This window comes from Aotus nancymaae, unplaced genomic scaffold (genome assembly GCF_030222135.1).
Source record: "Aotus nancymaae isolate 86718 unplaced genomic scaffold, 86718_ANA_hifiasm-v0.15.2.pri h1tg000015l_0, whole genome shotgun sequence".
NCBI classification, from domain to species: domain Eukaryota; kingdom Metazoa; phylum Chordata; class Mammalia; order Primates; family Aotidae; genus Aotus; species Aotus nancymaae.
In genome coordinates, this window is record NW_026988426.1 from 8,928,870 (window position 1) to 8,949,858 (window position 20,989).

At 38.4% G+C, this 20,989-nt stretch overlaps 1 protein-coding gene and 1 long non-coding RNA gene across 6 annotated transcripts in view; both read right to left on the reverse strand.

The window, feature by feature from the left end:
• Positions 1-2,854: 2,854 nt before the first annotated feature.
• On the reverse strand, positions 2,855-10,302 carry LOC105723177 (uncharacterized). Of its 2 annotated transcripts, none has more exons than XR_010342828.1 (2): positions 3,978-10,302; positions 2,855-3,141 (listed from the first exon to the last, which is right to left on the reverse strand). It is a non-coding gene; the product is annotated as an uncharacterized LOC105723177 (long non-coding RNA). The 2 variants fall into 2 exon arrangements; XR_010342827.1 differs by having other exon boundaries at positions 2,855-3,386.
• Positions 10,303-12,962: 2,660 nt separating this feature from the next.
• Positions 12,963-20,989, reverse strand: part of RNF145 (ring finger protein 145) — a 46,814-nt gene continuing 38,787 nt past the window's right edge. For all 4 annotated transcript variants that reach the window (XM_064376497.1, XM_064376495.1, XM_064376496.1 and 1 more), the window contains exons 9-11: positions 18,139-18,286; positions 16,789-17,145; positions 12,963-14,575 (exon numbers count right to left, since the gene is read on the reverse strand). In XM_064376497.1, coding sequence (XP_064232567.1) covers positions 14,210-14,575; positions 16,789-17,145; positions 18,139-18,286 — 871 coding nt within the window. In that variant the 3' untranslated portion in view covers positions 12,963-14,209. The remainder of the gene's footprint in view (positions 14,576-16,788; positions 17,146-18,138; positions 18,287-20,989) is intronic.

Consider the following 20,989-nt stretch of genomic DNA (forward strand, 5'->3'; position numbering starts at 1 on the left):
AAGGTCTCATGAAACTTAAAGCTTAGTTTCATGAGAAAGATAGACAAAAAGTAAAACCCCAAAAAATAATTTCATGTTGCAATAAAGACTATGAAAAGCAGAGTGGCAGACAGAGAGAAGCCCTGAGTCTGAAGGCCTTGAGCTTGATTTGTCCGATTAGGCCTTATTGAGAAGATGAGATTTGAGCTGAGAACTGACAGGTGAAATGGAGTCAGGCATATAAAGATTTGGGGCAAGTACATCCCAGCAAAAGAAAATAACTAGTTCAGAGCCCCCAAAAATATCTAGAGAAGGAGAGAGTAACTTGCAAGGAGAGTTTGACTTGCAGGTTGATATGAAATATCTGAAAGATTTGCTTTGGATGAGCTCAAGAATGTGTAGCCAGGATCAGCAGAGGAAAGCCATGGGGGGCTGAGTTCTCCTAAAGGAAACACAGGATTTGCAGCTATCAGAACTTCTCGGGAGGCTGCTTGAAGAGTCAGCACAGCTCATATCACTGAAAGTGATTGTCGTTCTCTTGGTAAGACTGTCTTGGTAAGATAGTGACCGTATGATTTTGGCCATTCTCTCTCCCTTGGGGAACAGCCCCCAATTTTCCTTGTGGAGAATTACTTTTCCTCTATTGTGGCCGCCTTGACTTAAACAATGACCCTGGCCAAAGGGTGGTCACACACTTAAGGTGGTCCAAATGGACTTTCCTCCCAACCCCATTCTTGCACCACTGCAAATAAGGACTCTCTTCTCTGCAGTGGTACAAGAATGGAGTTGGGAAGACAATGCAAGGCTGATATCCCCAGTGGCTGTTTCAGTGGCAGCCTTATAGTTTCTTTCTTTCTTTCTTTTTTATTGCATTTTAGGTTTTGGAGCCTTAGAGTTTCTATGTAGAAGGAAAGCGGATGGCAATCTGTCTAGGGCATTTGAGGGACCACTTTAACCTATCTTCACATAGCATTTTGCATAAGGGTAAGAAAACTCAACTTCTCACACAAAGAATTAGGGTTGGATAGAAGGGTTTCAAATTCCTCCAAATACCCTCCAATATCTCCTTGGAGTCACCACTGGGTGACACCACTCGTCAGTGCCTGTCACCTAGTCATCTAGATCCCCAGAATCTTCATGACACCTGAGTCGTCCTAACCTGGTTCTTTAGCTGCCTTTTTGTTTCTGGAGTCCCCCTTTCAATAACACAAATACCCTTTTTGGTTTAATTTGCCCAGAGTTGGTTTCTATTACTTGTACCATGGAAAGAAGACTGATGTTGGATGGGATAAACCCAGGCCCTAGATGAGGTGAAGGAATTTTAAAGCCTCTTTCAATGCTGTGGTTTTAAGATAAGCACAAATATAATTAGGCCTCTCTCATAGGAATCAATAGTTATAGATGTGCTGGAAAGACAATACTTGGCTCGGTATCTTAAACAGACATGTTGGCTCTACACACTTGAAAACAATGAAATCAAGTATAATTTGCAGCCCTGGGGATATAGTTCCAGAAAGAGGCTCAAAGAACACTTACCAGTGGTATTCAGAAAGCCATGGAAGGGGACTTTGCCAGAACACCATCGTCCACAGGCTGATGTCAACACATAATAAAACAATAGAGTAAATGTGTGGGGGAGGGAGGAATCTGTGACATAAAGAAGATAATGGAATCATAAACACTAATCAGCACAAGGAACAAATGGGGCTGGAAGAAACCTGAAGAAGTCTTCAGAAAATCTCAAGTAAGCCTCCCACCAGAGACTAACCATGTCTCACATTGATTTCCACTGGTATCTCTAGTATATTTCAAGTTGTGTAATATCTGCCCATGCTGCTTTGAATCTCAGCATAGTTACGGTGATGAAAACTAACAAAAAACCAAAAAACCCTTCAGAGATTCTTACTCTGATTTGGGGGTGGGGCCTGAGGGGTATAGTATAGTTTAACATAATTTGGTATAGAAAAAAAGTTTCTATTACTTCAGAATCAATCTTTTTAATCAAAATTTTGGGGGGATGTGATCTCTCTGGACAGTTTTTTGCGAAAACATTGTTTCCGGCTAGACAAAGAGCATTCTGTTTTGAACAGTGAAACTGACCTCTCAGCTTTTGAGCTTCTAATGGCAAAATAAATCTACCTCACCAAGAAAAGAAAATTAAGAAAAGGTAACTTTTATAATGCAGGAAATAATTGGTGTATTGATCTTTATGAATTTCCTGATTTCTTTACCTTATAATGGTTTTCCTTAATGGGAACACAGGCATTAAGAAAACAAAGCACATTTGATGGAAATTCGTTGTCTTCCCCTATTTAAATTATTTAGTAACATTGGGCAGCTAAGAAATTGTTTCTGCTTCGATAAAACCCCCTATGCTAATTGTGGCCAGCAAATTAGTAATTATAATAGATTATACAAAGCAGCAAAGGGCTAAACTAATGTTAGGGAGTAAAGAGTGCAATTAGATGGCTCAGCCTCACGCATCTTCACTCTGAATCTCTGTGAAGAAGGAAGAAAAAAGCTCTGCACCAAAATTAAAGGGGAGTTTTCTGATTGTGTCCTAGGGGATTTGGAGAAAGCTCAAGCAATTTGAAGAATACCCTCAGGTTGTACTCAGCAGAATTCCTGACCTCTGCCACGTCCTATCTATCATAAGCCTTTATCAGGAGGAGATGCCACATCACAAGCCATTTGGTGGCACATAATTGCTTCGACATTGACAGCAGAGGAGTATATATCATCTCCTCTGTTAAAAAGAGAGTGAGTGTTTTAAGTGGAAGAAGACTGAATATAAAGGCAAATTTAAATACACATTAAAGGGAAGTTAAACCAATACAGAACTGAAGTGGATACCAAAATAAAATGAAAGCTTAAATAGAGATTGAAGAAAACGTTTAATAATGTATGATTTCTGATCATGCCCTTTAGAAATACTGAAGAATCAAGAGTGAAATAAAAAAGAAAGAAAGAAAAAGAATCCTATAGCTTAGAACAGCTTATAAAAGCATGAGAATGGTTTAGAACAATACGTGAAGTATCGTGGTTGGTTTCGTGAACTGCACAGACAGAAAGGTCTTCTCAGTCTCGGTTATTTGCTGACATTGAAAGGCAAGTCTCAGGGCTGGTCTGTCTTCAACTTCTCTTCAACATTTCCAAATCTCCCTTTTAAAAAAGGAGGGAAAAAAAGAGTAGACTCACGCTGTGAGCCTTTGGCAAACAATCACTTGAATGTAATTATATTATGTTGTTTATATTACATTTATTTTCATGGTTACCTTTATTTATGGCACGTGAACTGGTTTCCACTTGTGATGGGCCTATGACATTTTTTTCTTTATTTACATTTTAAAAAGTGGAGTCAACTTAAAGACAAGTACTATATAAATAAGAGCACTGAGTGAAAAAAACTAAAAAAAAAAAAAAAAGAAAAACAGAAAAATCAGTAGTGGGTCCAATGTGGTTGGACAAAAATCTTGTAAGGGGCACTGAAATAATTTTAGTTGGGAAAACATCAGTTTAAATTCGCAGACTATGAGCTCTAGAAGAGATGAAGAGCAGGCAATCCAGGAAACCAAGTCCAGAGACAGAGCAGGAACTGCCCCGTCCTACGGCTTGTACTGGCAGAAACGAGCTTTAAGCCTGCTGCCTCTTCCCTCGTCTCTTTTACCATTATTTAATTTGTAGGCTTCATAAAGGCTATATGTGTTGAAATTGACTAAATGTGCCCAGTCTACAAAGGAGTCAGGAGGAAGGCCACCAAGCAATCTGTAGTCTTTACTGATAAAACTTGTGCAACTTGCAGAACCACAGTGACATCTAGTGGTATTTTTGAAAATGCAACTTTTAAAAAACATTTTTACATATTTAGGGAGTACAAGTGCAGGTTTCTTACATGCGCAGTTGTGGCGTCTAGGCTTTTAGTGTGCCCATCACCCAAATAGAGAACATTGTACACAACAGGTCGTTCTTCAACCCTCACGACCCTCCCACCCTTTCACCTTTTGTGGTCTCCAGTGTCTATTCCACTCCGTATGTTCATGTGTATCCATTGTTTAGTTCCCAGTTCTAAGAGAGAACACGGGATATTTGACTTTTTGTTTTTGAATTATTTCACTGAGGATAATGGCCTCCAGTTCCATCCATGTTGCTGCAAAAGACATGATTTTATTCTTTTTTATGGCTGAGTAGTATTCGTGGTATATCTATACCTCATTTTTTTTTTTTTTTTTTTGGCATGGAGTTTTGCTCTTGTTGCCCAGGATGGGGTGCAATGGCACGATCTCGGCTCCCTGCAACTTCTGCTTCCTGGATTCAAGAGATTCCCCTGCCTCAGCCTCCCGAGTAGCTGGGATTACAGGCACCCGCCACTACACTCAGCTAATTTTTTGTATTTTTAAAAAGTAGACATGGGGTTTCACCATGTTGGCCAGGCCGGTCTTGAACTCTCGACCTCAGGTGATCCACCCGCCTCGGCCTCTCAAAGTGCTGGGATACCTCATTTTCCTTATCCAGTTCTCCATTGATGGAGACACTCAGGTTGACTCCATATCTTTGCTATTGTGCATAGTGTTGCAATAAGCACATTAGTGCAAATATCTTTTTTATAATTGTTTCTTTCCCTTTGGTGTATACCCAGTAGCAGGACTGTGAGATCAAATGGTAGTCCTAGTTTTGGTTCTTTGAGAAATCACACTGTTTTCCACAAAGGTTGTACTAATATACATTCTCACCAACTGTCTATAAGCATTCCCTTTTCTTTGCATCCTTGCCCACATCTGTTGGTTTTAGACTGTTTAATAATCGCTAGTCCAACTGACTGTTGTAAGATAATATCTCATTGTAATTTGCTTTGTGAAAACACAACTCTTGATAGAACCCTTTACTTAATCAGGCTTGTCATTAAAAAGGAAACACTGTTTTGTAGAATATCTCTTAGTTTGGATTTGTCTATTTCTTCATGATTAGATTATGCTTAACAAGAGTATCTTGTAGGTAAAGGGGTGTCTTCCTTAGTGCATTGTGTCAAGGGGTACATGATGAGGGGGTTGGTCTATCATTGGCGATGCTAACTTCAGTCACTTGGTTACCATGTTATCTACCAGATTTATCTCCTGTAGAGTTACTCTTCTTCCCATTCTTAATAATGATTTGAGGGACCATATTATGAGGCTATGTAAGCATCTTTTTCCTTTTCAAACTTTCATCCACTAGTTTTAGTATCCATGGATAATTCTTGCCTAAATCAATTACTACTATAATGGTTACAAAATGATAATTTTCTAATTCTGTCATTCCTTTATCTATTTTATTAGCATTCTACTGAAAGAGAGGCTTTCCTGATTCGCTTATGCATGCTTGTATTTATTTATTAGAATAAACTCATGAATTGTTACATAATCTACAATCTATGGGTCTAGAATTCATGAGCCAATTCATGAATAGATTATGTAGCAGATATTACATATCATATTAGATATAGAGTACATATTCATGTATAGATTATGTCTAAATCTATAATCTATTGCTATTATTATGTATTTCTTTTTAAAAATATAAATGTCAAACATCACACACCAGGGCCTGTTGGGAGGTAGGGGACGAGGGGAGGGAAAGCATTAGGAGAAATACCTAATACAGATGACAGGTTGATGGGTGCAGCAAACCACCATGGCACAGGTATACCTAGGTAACAAACTTGCACATTCCCAGAACTTAAAGTATAATAAATAAATAAACAAAAATATAAATGTTATGAAAGTCAAAATAGTATAAAGAATTGTTCCAGATTAAGGAGTACAAAGAGATATGACAACTCAAAACAATGCGTAATCCTAGGCTCGATTCTGCAAGGGATCTCCGTGGAGGCACTGCAAACAACTATGAAGGGCATTATTGGAATAAAGGGTGAAAGTTCGATAATTTTGTGACGTAGATACTGTGGATTAAATAATAATACTGTGTCTGTGTTAAATTTTTTGGTTTTGATCATTTTACTGTGGTTATGTAAGAAAATGTCTTGCCTTAGGAAATATACACTGAAATATTTAGGGTTAACAGGGCATTATGTCTGTGGCTTATTCTCAAGTGGTTCAAAAATAATATGTGAGTGTGTGTGTGTGTGTGTGTGTATTATGAAGGATTGCTCATCAAATGTGGCAAAATGTTAACAATTGGTGAATCTGGGTGAAGAGTACATAAAAGTTTTAGCAACTTTTCTGTAAATTTGAAATTAAATCAAAATGAAAGTGACCAAAAAAAGGTAAAATAAGATTTTAATGAATTTTAAATTGAATTTTTAAAAAAGAGCAAAATAAACAAGTAAACTTGCACCTAGAAGCTTGAGAATGTCAAAGTCTTGTTAAGTTTCTTTCCCCTGCTGCAGACAGTTTGAGATAAAGCCCTGTTCTTTTCATTAGGGAATAATCTTGCTAGTCAGGGAAATCTATTATAAATTACTAGTTTCAATTCCCTAAATGCCTGGAAAATTCCTCAAAGGCACACACTTTCATAAAAGCTCGCACATTTAATGTCATCACATACAGAAAACTGGCTATCCAGGTTGGGTCCTAGCATTGGACCCAACCCACCAACCAGCTATATTTGGACTAGAGGAATCTGGCAATAAACAAACAAAAATCACTCTGAAATATAATTTTCCTCATCTTAAAAGGAAAAGAAACTGGAGTGCTGGTGAGGATGCAGTTGAGTGAGTCACTGGATCTGGGGGGAAATTTGATGCAAAAGGGAATGAATTAGTCACCAGCAAAACACCAGTTGACAGATAGTGTGTGTTGCATACCCTCAGGTTGTTCTCCTTCATAATAATCCTGCTGTATGTATTAATAGGCACATTGCTACCTATGCCTTGAAAATAAAGGAAACGGAACAGAACTTGGTACCAGGTGTGAACTGAGGAACACAGTGCCCTCCCATACATGATATTCAGGGTGGTTTGGGGCTAGTGTTCCTCAGGTCACATGACTGTGAGGCAGAGCCTCTTCCCTGTCCTCTGGGAGCTGCCCTGCCAAGCTCCACTTCACTCTGCCAGGTCTCTGTGTTCTTTGCTTTCTCTTTTAGGAAGCAAACTTGTGTAGAGAAGAAAAGCAACAATAAAAAAATATCTGGGCCGGGTGCAATGGCTCAAGCCTGTAATCCCAGCACTTTGGGAGGCCAAGACAGGTGGATCACTTGTCAGGAGTTCGAGACCAGCCTGAACAGTATGGCGAAACCTCATCTCTACTAAAAATACAAAAATTAGCCAGGCATGGTGGTGTGTGCTTATAATCCCAGCTACTCAGGAGGCTGAGGTAGGAGAATCACTTGAACCCAGGAGGCGGAGGTTACAGTGGACAAAGATCATGCCACTGCACTCCAGCCAGGGTGACAGAGTTAAAGTCCTTCTTTATATATACATATATACACACACACACACACACACATACATATATACACACTTTTTATATATATATATATATATATATACACAGATATATCTTAGGCTTTGGAGTTCCATAACTGTGTTAGAATCACAGATCACAGTTCTGAAACTTACTAGTTGTGTGGTCTGTGGGGGTACTGTATTTAACCATGCAAATTTAAATTTCCTTGCCTGTAGGATGAGGGCGATTTTGAGTAAATAATCTAGACCTGGCACTTGTAAGTGATGCCTGTGCTCTAGGCCCTGGCCGAACCGTTGTGGATAACGGAGGATGTCTAGTCCCTGGGCATCCTCCTCTCTTACCTGGACTGCCACAGCCTCTTAACTGGTCTCTGGCATCCACTCTTGTCCTCCTTCTTGTCCGTTGTCCACCCAATAGCAGCATGAATTTACTGAAAGGCAAATCTTCAGTACAAAGTCCAAACTTCTTAAGGTGGTGCACCAGCACCCCCATGACCTCATGGTTGTGAGTATGTGTCTAGCCTCCTCTCTCATAATGCCCCCTCTCCACCTTCTTTCCTTAGTCCCCTCCACCCTCTAAGCTCTGGTACTGTCCAATGGACTTTTCTGCAATGGTGGACATGTTCTCTATCTGTAAAGTCCAACATGGTCAGCACTAGTCACATGTGGCCATTGAGCATGTGAAATGTGGCTAATGTGACTGAGGGACTGAATTTTTCATTTTTCATTTTTGAAAAAAATTTTAACTCAAATGTAAATAGCCATATGAGTGGCTGCCAGAGTGGAGAAAGCAGACACACACAAAACTTCTTCAGATCTCCAGCATGGAGAGATAAGGTCTCCCTATGTTGCCCAGTCTGATCTCAATCTTCTGGGCTCAAGAAATTTTCCCTTCTCAGCCTCCCAAAGGGCTGGGATTACAGGTGAGAGCCACCCACCTGAGCATATTCATTTATCAGGTATTATTTGTTCACGCTATATTTGTTTCTTTTCTCCTTAAATGTAGAAAACACTACAAAAACCTAAAGCCATAACAAAAGATAAAGGGCAATGGCATGGAGGCAGGCTGTAAGCCTGTGAGATACAGGTTGAAGGTCTAAAATGGTGTAAGTTAGCTCAGCTAATGGGCTTCCTTCCCCTGTGAACATACTTTCTAACATACATGGCTTTCCAGTACCAGCCCCCACCAGCACCAGCACCAAAACACACAGAGGCAGCCATCTCGCAGATTTATTCGTTTGAGTTGACAATATAGCTCATGATAACAAAAATAAATATAAGGGCCCCCTTAAAATTTTGTCTTTCTTTTTAGGGGTAGAGGAGGCATTTCAAGGTAATTTGGGGAAGACTAGTGACTTTAGAAAGGATTTATTAATCAACTAGAGAAAAAAATGGGAATTTACAATGTTTATGTCTATCTATCCCTCATATGTGCCTCTTAGGAAGATTTAATACTTACCTTGGGAAGGAAAACGTTTTATATTTTAAAATTCTCTACACCAAGTCTTGACTCCCCAGTTTTAAACACAGCCCATCTGTTCCTGCAAATAGTGTGATTACACCGGTCTGCACGGATTTGTGGCTCTAATATGCAGAAGGTGTTTTTATATTAAATGGCACGAGGGTATTTTATAGTCAACAGCTTCCAACTCCAAATCTTGAAGGGCTGTGGCTTGCCACATAGTAAGATTTATTCCACACCCCGTATTTTTAGTGTTTCTCTTTTTACATAATTTTCCAGAAGTTTGATCTCAAATTGATAATTTTAAATATTATATCACAAACTGTTGCAGATCTTCACCAAAGCTCCCTTATAACATCTTTAAAGTCAATATAAGTTATATTGAATACAACAAAATAGACATGGGTGTTTGTTTGAATCTTGTCTGAGGTGAGGAGGTTTAACAGAAAGAGCATTGGACTGGATTCAGGAGACCTGGCATACTTCCTGGCTTTGTCATCAATTGTGTGGCCTTGGGCACACTGACAGTCGGCTCTCTTGTAAAGTAGGACCCCTGATCTAGGTCTCTGAAGGCTGGTTTGCTTCCAAAATTCTATGATTCTTTAATGCTATATGCTTGGGGAAAGGGGAGGTGGAGGATGTGCTAACAGCGTTTTACCCTTAAATAGCTTGAGACACTTCTGGGTGGTCAACCAACCAAAAAGGTTGGTAGATGAGGCCAGATCGCACATGCGCACCTGCATCATGTGTTGGCCAGGCTTTGCTGTTTCACTGCAGAAACCCCGTCAATTGTAATGTTTGCCGAAATCCTTAACCACCGATGTTTCCCAAAGGCAAACCTCACGTGTATTTCTTCTCTAAGAATCTTCTTCCATAAAAACAGCAGATCCAAGAACAAGAAGCCCCTCTCACTGAAATAGCAGGAATATTTACTCTAAATGAAAGGTACTCACTTTTCCATTTGAATCAGAATCATCTGAAAGCTTGGAAAAAGATAAGATACCAGGCTTCATCCCAAACCTACCCAGTCGGAATCTATGGCACTGAGTCTAGGCATCGTATTTTTCTCAAGCTTCTCAATCTGCTTCTAACACCCATCAAAGGTTGAGAAACACTGGTCATGGAACAACTTGGTGATATCAAAGTGCAAAATTCCAGCATAGATCCAAATTGAAAATATCTTCAAACAAAACACTTGCTCATTGATTTTTTTTTTTAACTGCACTGCTGCCATTAAAGAAAAACAAACAGGTTCTACACTTCCATAAATGAACATCAAATTTATACACATTGCTTCTGGTTTTTTGTTTTTCACTTTAATCAGTACAGAATATCTGCACTATACATACTCACATAGGATTTGACTGTGATTAAATGAGATGTCGAACTTGCCCAGTGTTCACTTACAGCATCTTCTAAGCAAACAGAAGAGTCTGATGACTGCAATCTAATTTAATCGAGCAAGCTGTGGTGGAGAGGAGAACAGGGGTGAATCAGAAACTCAACCCACCCCAACTTATGCTAACTATTGCCAAGCAAGAATGAGGGGTCTATGCAGCCAGCACTTCCAATTTTTCACAAGAAGATAGAAACTGAGTTTGTCATACACCATCTTGCAATTTTTAAATGGTTGGCAACTATTTCAAATATTTTTTAAAATATCATTCAAAAATGTACCATTGAGGCCGGACATGGCTCACACCTGTAATCCCAGCACTTCGGGAGACGGAGGCGGGTGGATCACTTGAGGCCAGGAGTTACAGACCACTCTGGCCAACCTGGTGAAACCCTGTCTCTGCTAAAAATGCAAAAAATAGCCAGATGTGGTGGCGTGTGCCTGTAGTCCCAGCTACTCAGGAGGCTGAGGCAGGAGAATTACTTGAACCTGAGAAGCAGAGGTTGCAGTGAGCCGAGATTGTGCCACTGCACTCCAGCCTGGGTGACAGAGCGAGACTCCATCCAAAAAAAGTAAATAAAATAAATGTATCATTGAGGTCAAATAACAAAACAAAGCAAAATTTATCAGCCCAGATTTCCCCAGATGGTCCCAAATTTGTCATTTCTGTTCTAGAAACTGAGTTCAGGATCTGATCAGTTAAGACGATCAAAACCCACACACAGAAATGACTTCGTTTAGTTGCCACGCAATATTATGCTCTCTGCCTCCAGAAAGAATAGAATTCTCTGCCATTTTTAAACTACAGCGTTGATACAAGGAGCCACTTGCTAAGTTCATTTGTTCACTCAGTATTTAGAGTGCTCCTGCCCTATGCCAGACACTGAAAATACAGTGGCGAACCAAATCTTAGCTAAGTTTAATATGTAGCACAGCACATGAAAAATATATGAAGCAGCTGTCTCTAGTTTAAAACTGTTAAAAAAAAATATGAAGCTCATTACTCAGTTAGTGGTGAGGATTAAAAATACAGATGGGCAAAATCTGAAACCAGAATGATACCTCAGTGATTTGTTTTCAGATGAGGCTGATGTGCAGAAAAACAAAGGCTAAACAAAGATCATAGAGAACTGAAAATTATAATCCAGAGCTCCTGCCCTTAGTGCAAGCCCCTTTTATCCCTTCTGTGCTGCCCATTTCCCTAAATCCAAGAGGACTGACAAAGGATTGTCACAGTACTACCTTTGATGGCAAAGTTGTTAAGGTGACAATCCTTATTACAAAGTTTTTAAGGAAATACTAATGAGTGAAAATAGGTATGCACTGTCTGAAAACACTGGAAACCATGAAGTAGACAAGAAAAGTGACCTAAAAAGGACTCATAAGGAAACTGATGTTTCTCTCAATTTGATCATGCATAATACAAGGGGAACTGAATCTAATTTTCTCATTTTCTCTTCAGTAGAACAAACTAGGTGGTTAAACTTTGTCTTCTTCCTAAGTTAAAAACTCTGCAGTGAGTTGGAAGCTATAACAAAATGACTAGATTTTGAATATGGATGGCATTATACATGCTACTGTCCAGCCAGTACATAAGGGCAAGGAACAAACTAAGTCAGAGGTTCTCAACTGGTATATTTGGAACCATTCACAGGTGTGCTCCCAAATTTTGAATAACCTATAAAATGAAGTCTTGCCCATCAGAGTGCTGGTCACCGATGCGCTCTTTCTAGGACACAGAAAACAGCTTCTCTGCTATTGTGGCTGGTGGGGCCATGCCAGTAGTTGTGGCCAAGGGAGTGAGTAGAAGTGACACGTCCATACCAGAGAGGAGCATGTAATTGCTGGTGTACAGCTTTGCAGTCTTCCCTTTGGCATGACCATCCAGAAAGTTCAATAGTGGCTATTCCACCAGCCTACTTCCCTGAGTCTGCACCAAATAGGGTATCCTTGTAATGTACATGCATGACGTAAACCGTTGTGGTTTTAGAACCACTACAATTTTGAGGTTTTCTGTTATAACCACATAATATATTCCTCCTGAAATACAGTTACAGTGACATTTGTCCAAAAGGCTACTAATAGACTCATCTGATTTGGTATGTAGAGCTGGGGTCTATTCGCTATTAGGAAGTAAAAAGTGTATTATAATGAGAAAGTGATTCCGAACAACTCTACTTTTATTGAAATCTCAGTACTGTTAGGTCTTTGGATAGCAGCCTTCTTACCACTAGAGGGAGCTATCTACTTTGTCTTCTGCCTAACAGGGTACACTGAAAAGATAAACTTTCAGCTACACCTGGGGAGAAATGAATTCTAGCCTAGATACTTTTCCTCCCCTCCACAAGTCATACTGTGTTATAGAGCTAGGCTAACTGGATAGAAGCTCTGAAATGCTCAGGCACTCTAAAAGGCTGATTCAATCTGAATCAGATGTAAGGTTTGGAAATGTATAATTTTTTAAAATAAAAATCTCCCAAAAAGAAGTAACAACAACAACAAAAAATCTCCCCAAACACTTCTGATGCAGAGCTGGGTTTGCTGACACTGGGTATATAAGATTTCAAAGAAATGGTCCTTTTCAATCAAAGAGTTTCACCACCTACAGGGCATTTCTGATGAGGATTAACATATAAGTCCAACTAAGTTGAAAATGTAACTTCCTAAGAACAGAATTTCAAAAAAAGCCCTTTATAATTACAACAAACCACAGGAACAAAACATAATTATCTTCAAATTTAAATTTATTAAGACATTCAGCTATGTCTGTCAGTCTACATCCAAATTTGCTACTAAAAATAAAATAAAGTCACATCCCACATTAGGAATACCGAAGTCTGAAAAACACTTTTTGAGCCAAGCCTATTGTATAAATAAATGACTAGTTTCTTTTCATATCAAAATTCCCATAAAAAATTACATTCCCCCCTCCCCAGTTCTACCTGTAGCCATGATGTATGTAAAAATTTAAATATGACACTTGTCAAAGAAAAGGTGCAAAGTCTATTAACAGCTTTAAAAGTGGCATTTGCAGAGTGTGATCATACAGTTATGTACTCATTCCCAAAGTGCAAATATTGCCATAATTTAACACTGTTTTGATTCAGCTGCAAGAATTAAACATTACACAGGATTGAAAAGTACACCCAGGGCCTCTATCAGTGCCCTAAAGCCCTTCCCACTTTGGTCTCCTTCACTAAAGTGGACTCCAAAGTGTTCATTAGAGTTTTAGTTTACTTCACACAGCCAGCGAAGTATACAACATATTAACAAAAGTTTCATATACATCAAAATATTGAAGACTCTGTCATAAAGTTCAAGAGTCTCAGATTACATGAATGCACCCACAAGGCCCAAGTGCCCACCCACCCCTTCCCTAAAGCACATACAAAGTATGAGCGTGCTTCAATCTTTGAATACAATCAATGCTTCTACATCTTTGATTTCATTTCAGTGCTATGCAAAACTCAATAATCACCTGACTAGTTCCAATTAACTGAGGAGAAAGGGGGTGGACGAGAGGGCTGGTCACTATTCAGACTTGATGATGAGACTGATCTGTCCCATGGAAAGTTAAAGTTCCACTTCTGCCTCCTTCTTCCCATGCTGTCCTCACGCTCTTTATCCTCACTTCCTGAGTCCCTTCAACACTCAAATCTGGTTTTACTTCTCTCTCACGCATATCAGGGGTAGTTTCTGAAGTTGTTGAGGTTCAATTTTCTTCACAAACCTCTACAAAACATCAGCATAGAACATATATAAATACATTTTGATTAGCATACATTGCAAAATTTCTCCCACAATGTCAGGGGATGAAACCAGGTGGTCTCCACTCAGAGTACTTCCTGGATTAGATCCTTGGAATGTCAGTTTCCTGCCTGATCATCTCACTTTTCTTCCTCAAATCCATGAATTCCATCTTGAGTTAACTTCTCCTCTAGAGTATCAAAGCATCATTCCTGCTTCTTTTCCTCTAGGCTGATTCAACAGGACGTGCTTCACCTTTTGCACTGTGAGGATATTCTTTGGGGTCAAAAGCCCCTTCCTGGTTATCTGGTCGTCTGGCGATGTGCTCATTATTGTCCCTAGAACCTTCCTGTATCCTGGTCCCTGGAGTATGCTCTTGGCCTGGGGGTTCAGTACCTTCCTGAAGCATGACGTTTTGCTCAGCTCCAGCATGAGGCTGTAGAACTGGCTCAGTTCCTAATCCTGGAAGCTGGGAGGAGTTTTTGAGGTGGCAGTGGCACAGAGGGCAGGTCTCCTGGACATATAGCCATTTCTTAAGACAGCCTGCATGGAAAAAATGACTGCAAGGCGTGATCACAGCAGATTTCATGTCCTAAAAGAGGGGAGAAAAAGATACCTTATAAATGTCTATTAACTAGAATCTTTGGTGCTATCCCCAAAGTTCTGGGTCTAATGTTTCTTTCCCACAACGGAAAATTTGTAACACAGATCTTAGAATAAAACTTACTTTATATATCAGTAATAATCCTGTTGCCATCATAGACTCCCCCCCAATACAAGTAATATAAGAACCACTGGCTACATACTTTTTAAAAAGGAAGGAAAATTTTAAAATGAGGAAGAAACTACCTTTGTAACTGGGTTTTGCCTTAGTATGAAATGCAAGTATCACAAAATTGTTGCAGTATTATTACTGGGTCTCCACTGGTATGACAAGAGCATAATTAGAACTTCAGAAAATCTGATGAAGACAGGACTTTTTCCATAGTTTTGCTTCAACACAGCTAAACAGATTAACTCCATGAGGAAATCAGCAAGGAGACAAAAATCGGCCACATAATACCAGGGTATTGGCAAGGAAGTGGCAATCTCTCATTAGGGACAATGTATAAACCCAGTTTCCAAGATTTGGTCTATATAAGCCAGTGTTTCTCAACTCACATCAGAACCACTTGTTAACACATAGTCTTGGGCTACCCAAGACCTTCTGAAGTGGGATATGTGACGACGGGATTCGTAAAATCTATAGTTTAGTTTCAACAAGCCACCCATGTGACTTTTATACACTCATATTTGATAACCACTGGAATAAGGAGTGGTGTACTTTGCATTAATATTCTTTGCATAAAATATATATGAAAAGGGAAACCTGAAGACATGAAGTTAAAGTTATAAAGACATACATTTGGCAAATCAACCACTGACTTTGTTTCAAGTCCCTAAACAAGGAGGTGTGGATATCCCAGAAATTCCTTGCCAAGAACTGGTAACACCTGGGAGTCAACTTTTAAGCAGAAAGCCATCCAAGGAAAAGCAGCCAGCTAAGAAGCTAAGCAGTTCTGCTCTCATTTTCTATGTAATATCAGCAGGTAGTTCCAGCACCTCAAAAAAAGTGATGTGACAACAGGAAATACAAACAGGACTCTTGAATCCCCAAGATGGAATATTCAGACATCAGCTGCTGAAGCGGAGGTGCTCCGACTGTTTTTGATGTGCTTTGTCCTGAGTACAATGAGGCTACCTAGCACAAAAGAGCTAGAGTTCACTTTAATAATAAACAGAACTAAAAGAATGACTACTTTGAAGTGGGGCAGGAATCCTACATTAGTCCTCAGTCCCCTCAAATGCAAAAACCACCTGGAAAACACTGGTTAGCTAGGACCAAAAAGTATGTTCTACTCACAGTAAAAAACTGGTAGCTGTATTTTACTATTAGAAAAAATTCTTATTTAAATATGCACAAATACATACATACCCCACCTACACTACAAATGCAATCCTGAAGAATATCCCCTGTATATTATTGACACTGTTCATAGTTTTATTCTACCAGCGCATACTCTTTGAGGGTGACTTTATAAATGGGACACAGTTTCTGCTATGGCCCATCATCTCTATCCACATTTCCAACAGTGCAGCCTCTTGCACCAATGACTAATGATCAAACTCTAGGTCTTTTTGTTGTTGTTTTATTTCCAAAATGATTTAAGTACTACCTTTAATTTGTAATAGAAGGAAATCATCCGGCTCTTTATGGTACATGTGCCAAAGACTACAGGTAGGCCAACTTCAATTGTACATCAATTGGTGACCTCCACCACATCCACCCACTCCCACAAAATGCTTGTACCCTCAGATTTAGCAACCCACAGGTGGGCACATATTCTCTCCACCTATGTTAGGTACATGAATATTTCTTCCCCACTCTGGGAATACTAGAGGGAAAAGAATCTTGGCACACCACTTTTCAGGAGTTGCGGACGCCTCATTGATAGTATATTTGATAGTCAGTGTTGAGTGTGTATTCAGGAGTAAATATAAAATGCACCTGACCTGTTTTTCCTTTATTTATGGGTGAGCAATAATGTTGAAAACAACAATACATTAGAACCCTAGGGACTAAATTTAAAGCTTAATTTAGAAATAAAATGGAAATATTTTATCAGGTCTTTAATTTCTGAGGCCCATTTTTTTTTTAACCCAGAAGATAATTTTCCCTAGAAATTTAAGTTGAATTTGGTTAATGGTTACAGTCCCAAGGGATCTGTATGACCCACCCAAATGGATTCTTACTGAAGGAGTTACCTGATAACAGATGGCACAAATATCATTGTGTTTCTCAAGCTGCTCTTTCGTAGCAATGGGTAACGATTTAATCTTATTCACAGCATCCCTGCGGAGAAGAAAGCTCTTCCACCCCAGCTGGGCCCGAAGCCACACGTTATAGTAGGAATGAATAAAGATGATCATGGAGCCCATCACTGTCCATTCTCCAAAGATGGTCTCTGAGACACCATAAGCCACCACACAGAGGGCCACAAGAAACTCCAACAGGCGGTAAGTGCCGTTCACATAGTAGATGACATCATCCATGTTTTCCACTGGCTCTTTTCTGAATTCCTCAACCATAAATAAGACATAAATAAAAAGTGTTCCCAGAACCTGAAAAAATAAATGTATGTATCTTAAAAAAGAATATGATTACTAAGAAACTTTTTTCATAGGCTTTAAACAATAACACATTCCTGGTGTTTTTAGGATGCAGTATTTCAAATATACAGAAGAGTATCCAGGGGAAAAAAAAATTTTAATAAACAAAAAAATGAACTCTAAGGAGAAGACACTGGTGTAATTAAAATCTGGGTGATCTTAGTAATCCAGGCATCAGATAACAAAAAGCCACACTTTCAGACATGACTTTCCTAAAATAATTCTGATGAGTAATCAATTTTCTGATTCACCCTTTCCCTTATTCCTTAGGTCACCAAATGCCATCAACTCCATCTTAATTTTCCTCATACCACAGTCATGCCTGCTCCACAACTCTCAAACAACTTTTACTTCTACAGAAAAAAAAATGAATAAATCTTCACTGCCAGTGTTACATTTTCTTTTACTCCTTAACTTAGGTAGCAAAGATCTTCCTTTAAGTTACAATAAGCTTATTTCTAGGGCAATATTTTGTCTGTGCATGTCTACAAAACATGTATCACGTCTGCATGTGTGTAATACACACACATCATATATATATATATGTACACACACACACATCATGAAACTATTGGTATTTTTAGTGGAATTTAATTAAAAAAAACACTCCAAATAAGCTCTGAAAACTTTTAATATTTTAGTTACTTATAAATTTAAGATTTATATGACATCTCTGTATCATACTATTTTGAAAAAGACAAACTGAAAGGCTTAATTACCTTCATATAAAATACAGTGACATCAATAGGTCTAGCTAGTATTTTAATAACCTGCCATCTAACTCCTGTGCTCAAATAAATGTAATGTGTTCTGGTAAGGAGAGACAGAAGTTAGGACTTAAATAGTCCACTTATAATCATTCATCTTGAAAAAGTTTAGTTCCTTTTCTGGGAGGAAAAATAACAAAATCAGTTATTATACAGAGTTAATTAATGATAAGCTTACCTGAAGAGAGGTAAGAATGCTGCTGGAAATAATGATAAGAAGCCAAAAATCCATGTGGAAAAACTGGCAAATCATATAAGCCATATAAGCAGGGAATACCAGTAAAAATAAACAAAGGCTTACAGCACGGAAGTGTTTCCACAAGCTCCTGGAGAAAGACAAAATTATTCTTTTGAAGTGCCTGCCACCTAGTAGCACAACCACTTCAACAGCAGCTAACATCTCTGGTGCCATGACTAAATTTCACAAATTCCTCAGTAAGCACCCTTCTCCGTGCCACTCGCTGCAGTAGAGTTCAGGGCAAGTCATGTAGGCTTGGCATTTCAAAGCCACTACACTCAAGTCAATTGCAAAGGACCACTGATTTTCTTTTGTTTCTCAATAGTTTGCTTTCAACTGCTACTCCTAGCAATTTCAAATTATTTCAGGCTTTTGTAGCCTTAAACTTTTAACAATTTTGATAGTAATTTTTCCTGGTTAAGACAGGAAGGGATTATTATAATAATTCGTGGTCTTTTTCAAATCTATGACATCCTCTCCCCACCCACTCCACTCTGTGATGACAATCTTTGTTACAGTGAGTACAGTATCACTAATAGGAGTGACTTTCCTTTTAGTATACTCATCCTCACATCTGCTGTGGTCAGGGTAAGTGGGAGACGTGACTAAGAGCAACTGTACTGTAAGATCTACTAGCTGGTCTTCCTTCCTCCTCCAGTCCTGATCTATCCAGGCCACTGCCAGCCAGATTAATCTTCCTAAAGCTCTACTATCATAATATTTTCAACACTGTCTTTAAATTTTTGAGTGTAACATTTGAGGTCCTCCACTCCCAATTTTTCCATTCAAACTTGTCAAATATGTTCCTCATAAAGCAAATTGGTTAACTAACTGTCCTCCCAGCAAGACACAAGCACTCTTACATCCCACTAGATTCTTCCATCATGATCTTCTCTAAACACTTTAGGCAAGTTCAAGCTAAACAAAATAGTTTAAAATTCATGGCTACAAAAAAAATGCTGTTTTAATTAAATATCAACATCTGTGACATGTTCTCAAATCCAGGTAAAGCATCTCAAAGAGACACAAATAACACAGATCATCTTTCCTACCTTTAATTATAATATAGGCTGGAAGTAAAAATTACCACACACGAAGTCAAATGCTATACAGTGTGGTCCTATCATAATCAGTAATTTGGAGAACAAAGTTAATTATTATGGTGAAAATTAAAGCTGCATACTTTGGAAAGTGTTTTATATTTTTTTTGCCAAAAACTAATAATAATAATAATCAGAAATTAAGGGACAAATATAAACTTGTCAGTAGCTTTGCTTTGAGATTCAGTAATTTTAACTTTTTAAAGAAAGGTGGGCAAGAAGGAATTACCATCATAGTAGCTGTACTGTGTTAGATGATGAATGATAGATCAAACAGGGCAATCTGCCTTAAAACCTTAAATATATTTTAAATCAAACCAGCTATGATTCATTTATATGAAATATATACATATTTACATATACACATATATATATTTAAGCACACACACAGAAATGTATATACAATAATGTTATGCCAAGAGCTTTTATACTGATGTCTAATTTTAATAAAGGTGGATACATACACACAAACATATAAATAGACACACATATATGTCCTTATCTAAATAGTTGAAATTAAATAAAATCAAATTTCAAATAAAATATACAAAGAATAAGGGAAAACCACATTGAAACTTCATGTCATTGATAGGTTAAGCACTATAAAATGAAAAAAAAAACATGTTTTACATTCACTACAACCCATTTCCTAAAATGTTTGCCTTCTGAAAATTTGCTATACAATTTGAATAAGTAGACCATAGTTCTAATATTCCTCGCTAAAAACTGCAATAAAATTTACAGATAAAATAAACAATTGCAATTATTTCTATGGCTAAAACTAACTCACACATCCTCTTAAGCTAAATACTGGAAATTATCTACGATTCAAGCAACTCCAAAGACATATTTAAAGATTTTCCCCTTAACAATTATTTCATTAATAATAGAGAGAAAAATTGTTTTATGAACTGTCAGTATCATCTCTTAATTGTCCTCTAACTTGAGAATGAATATGCTTTTCCTTTCCTTTTTTAATCCCCAGTACACTGGATTGAATTCATCACAATCCTTGATTGATGACATACTATCATCATTGGTCTGTGCATGTCCCTCCTTTTATTTAGCCAGTAATCTAACCTAATTAACTATTGTAAATAATGTAACAAGCATTCATGAACCCACTTCCCACATACAGGTGAAGGCCTGGACAATAAGCCACACCTATCGACCAGGGGAGGCCTGCCTATACCACATCCTCGCCCCTCTGTCCCATGAAACCACTGTCTTGAATCCTGTGTGCTTCATTCTCTTGCCTGCTTCCCTTTTTATAGTTTGGTTTCATCTATATATATTCCTAAGGATTACAAATTTTAAAATTTTGTTTTTAACATAAAAATAATATCCTACATTGTCATCTTTTTGGATTTACTTTTTTACCTCATGCTGCTATGATCATTCCTGCTGTTTTGTGTGTCACTATATTTAACATAGCACTGTGACTACTGTCACATTTTATCATCTACTTTCTTGTTGCACTGGCATGTGGATTGTTCCCAGGCTTCTGCTGTTGTGAGCTGTCCTACGAACATTCTTCTGTACGTCTCCTACTGTGCACGTGCAGGAGTCTTTGAATATATACCTATGAGGAGATCATGCCAAACTCTCTTCCAAGGTGACTACACCACTTTACACTCTCATCAGTAACGTGGGATATCCTGTGGAGCTGCAACTTCCCCCATCATAGGTAT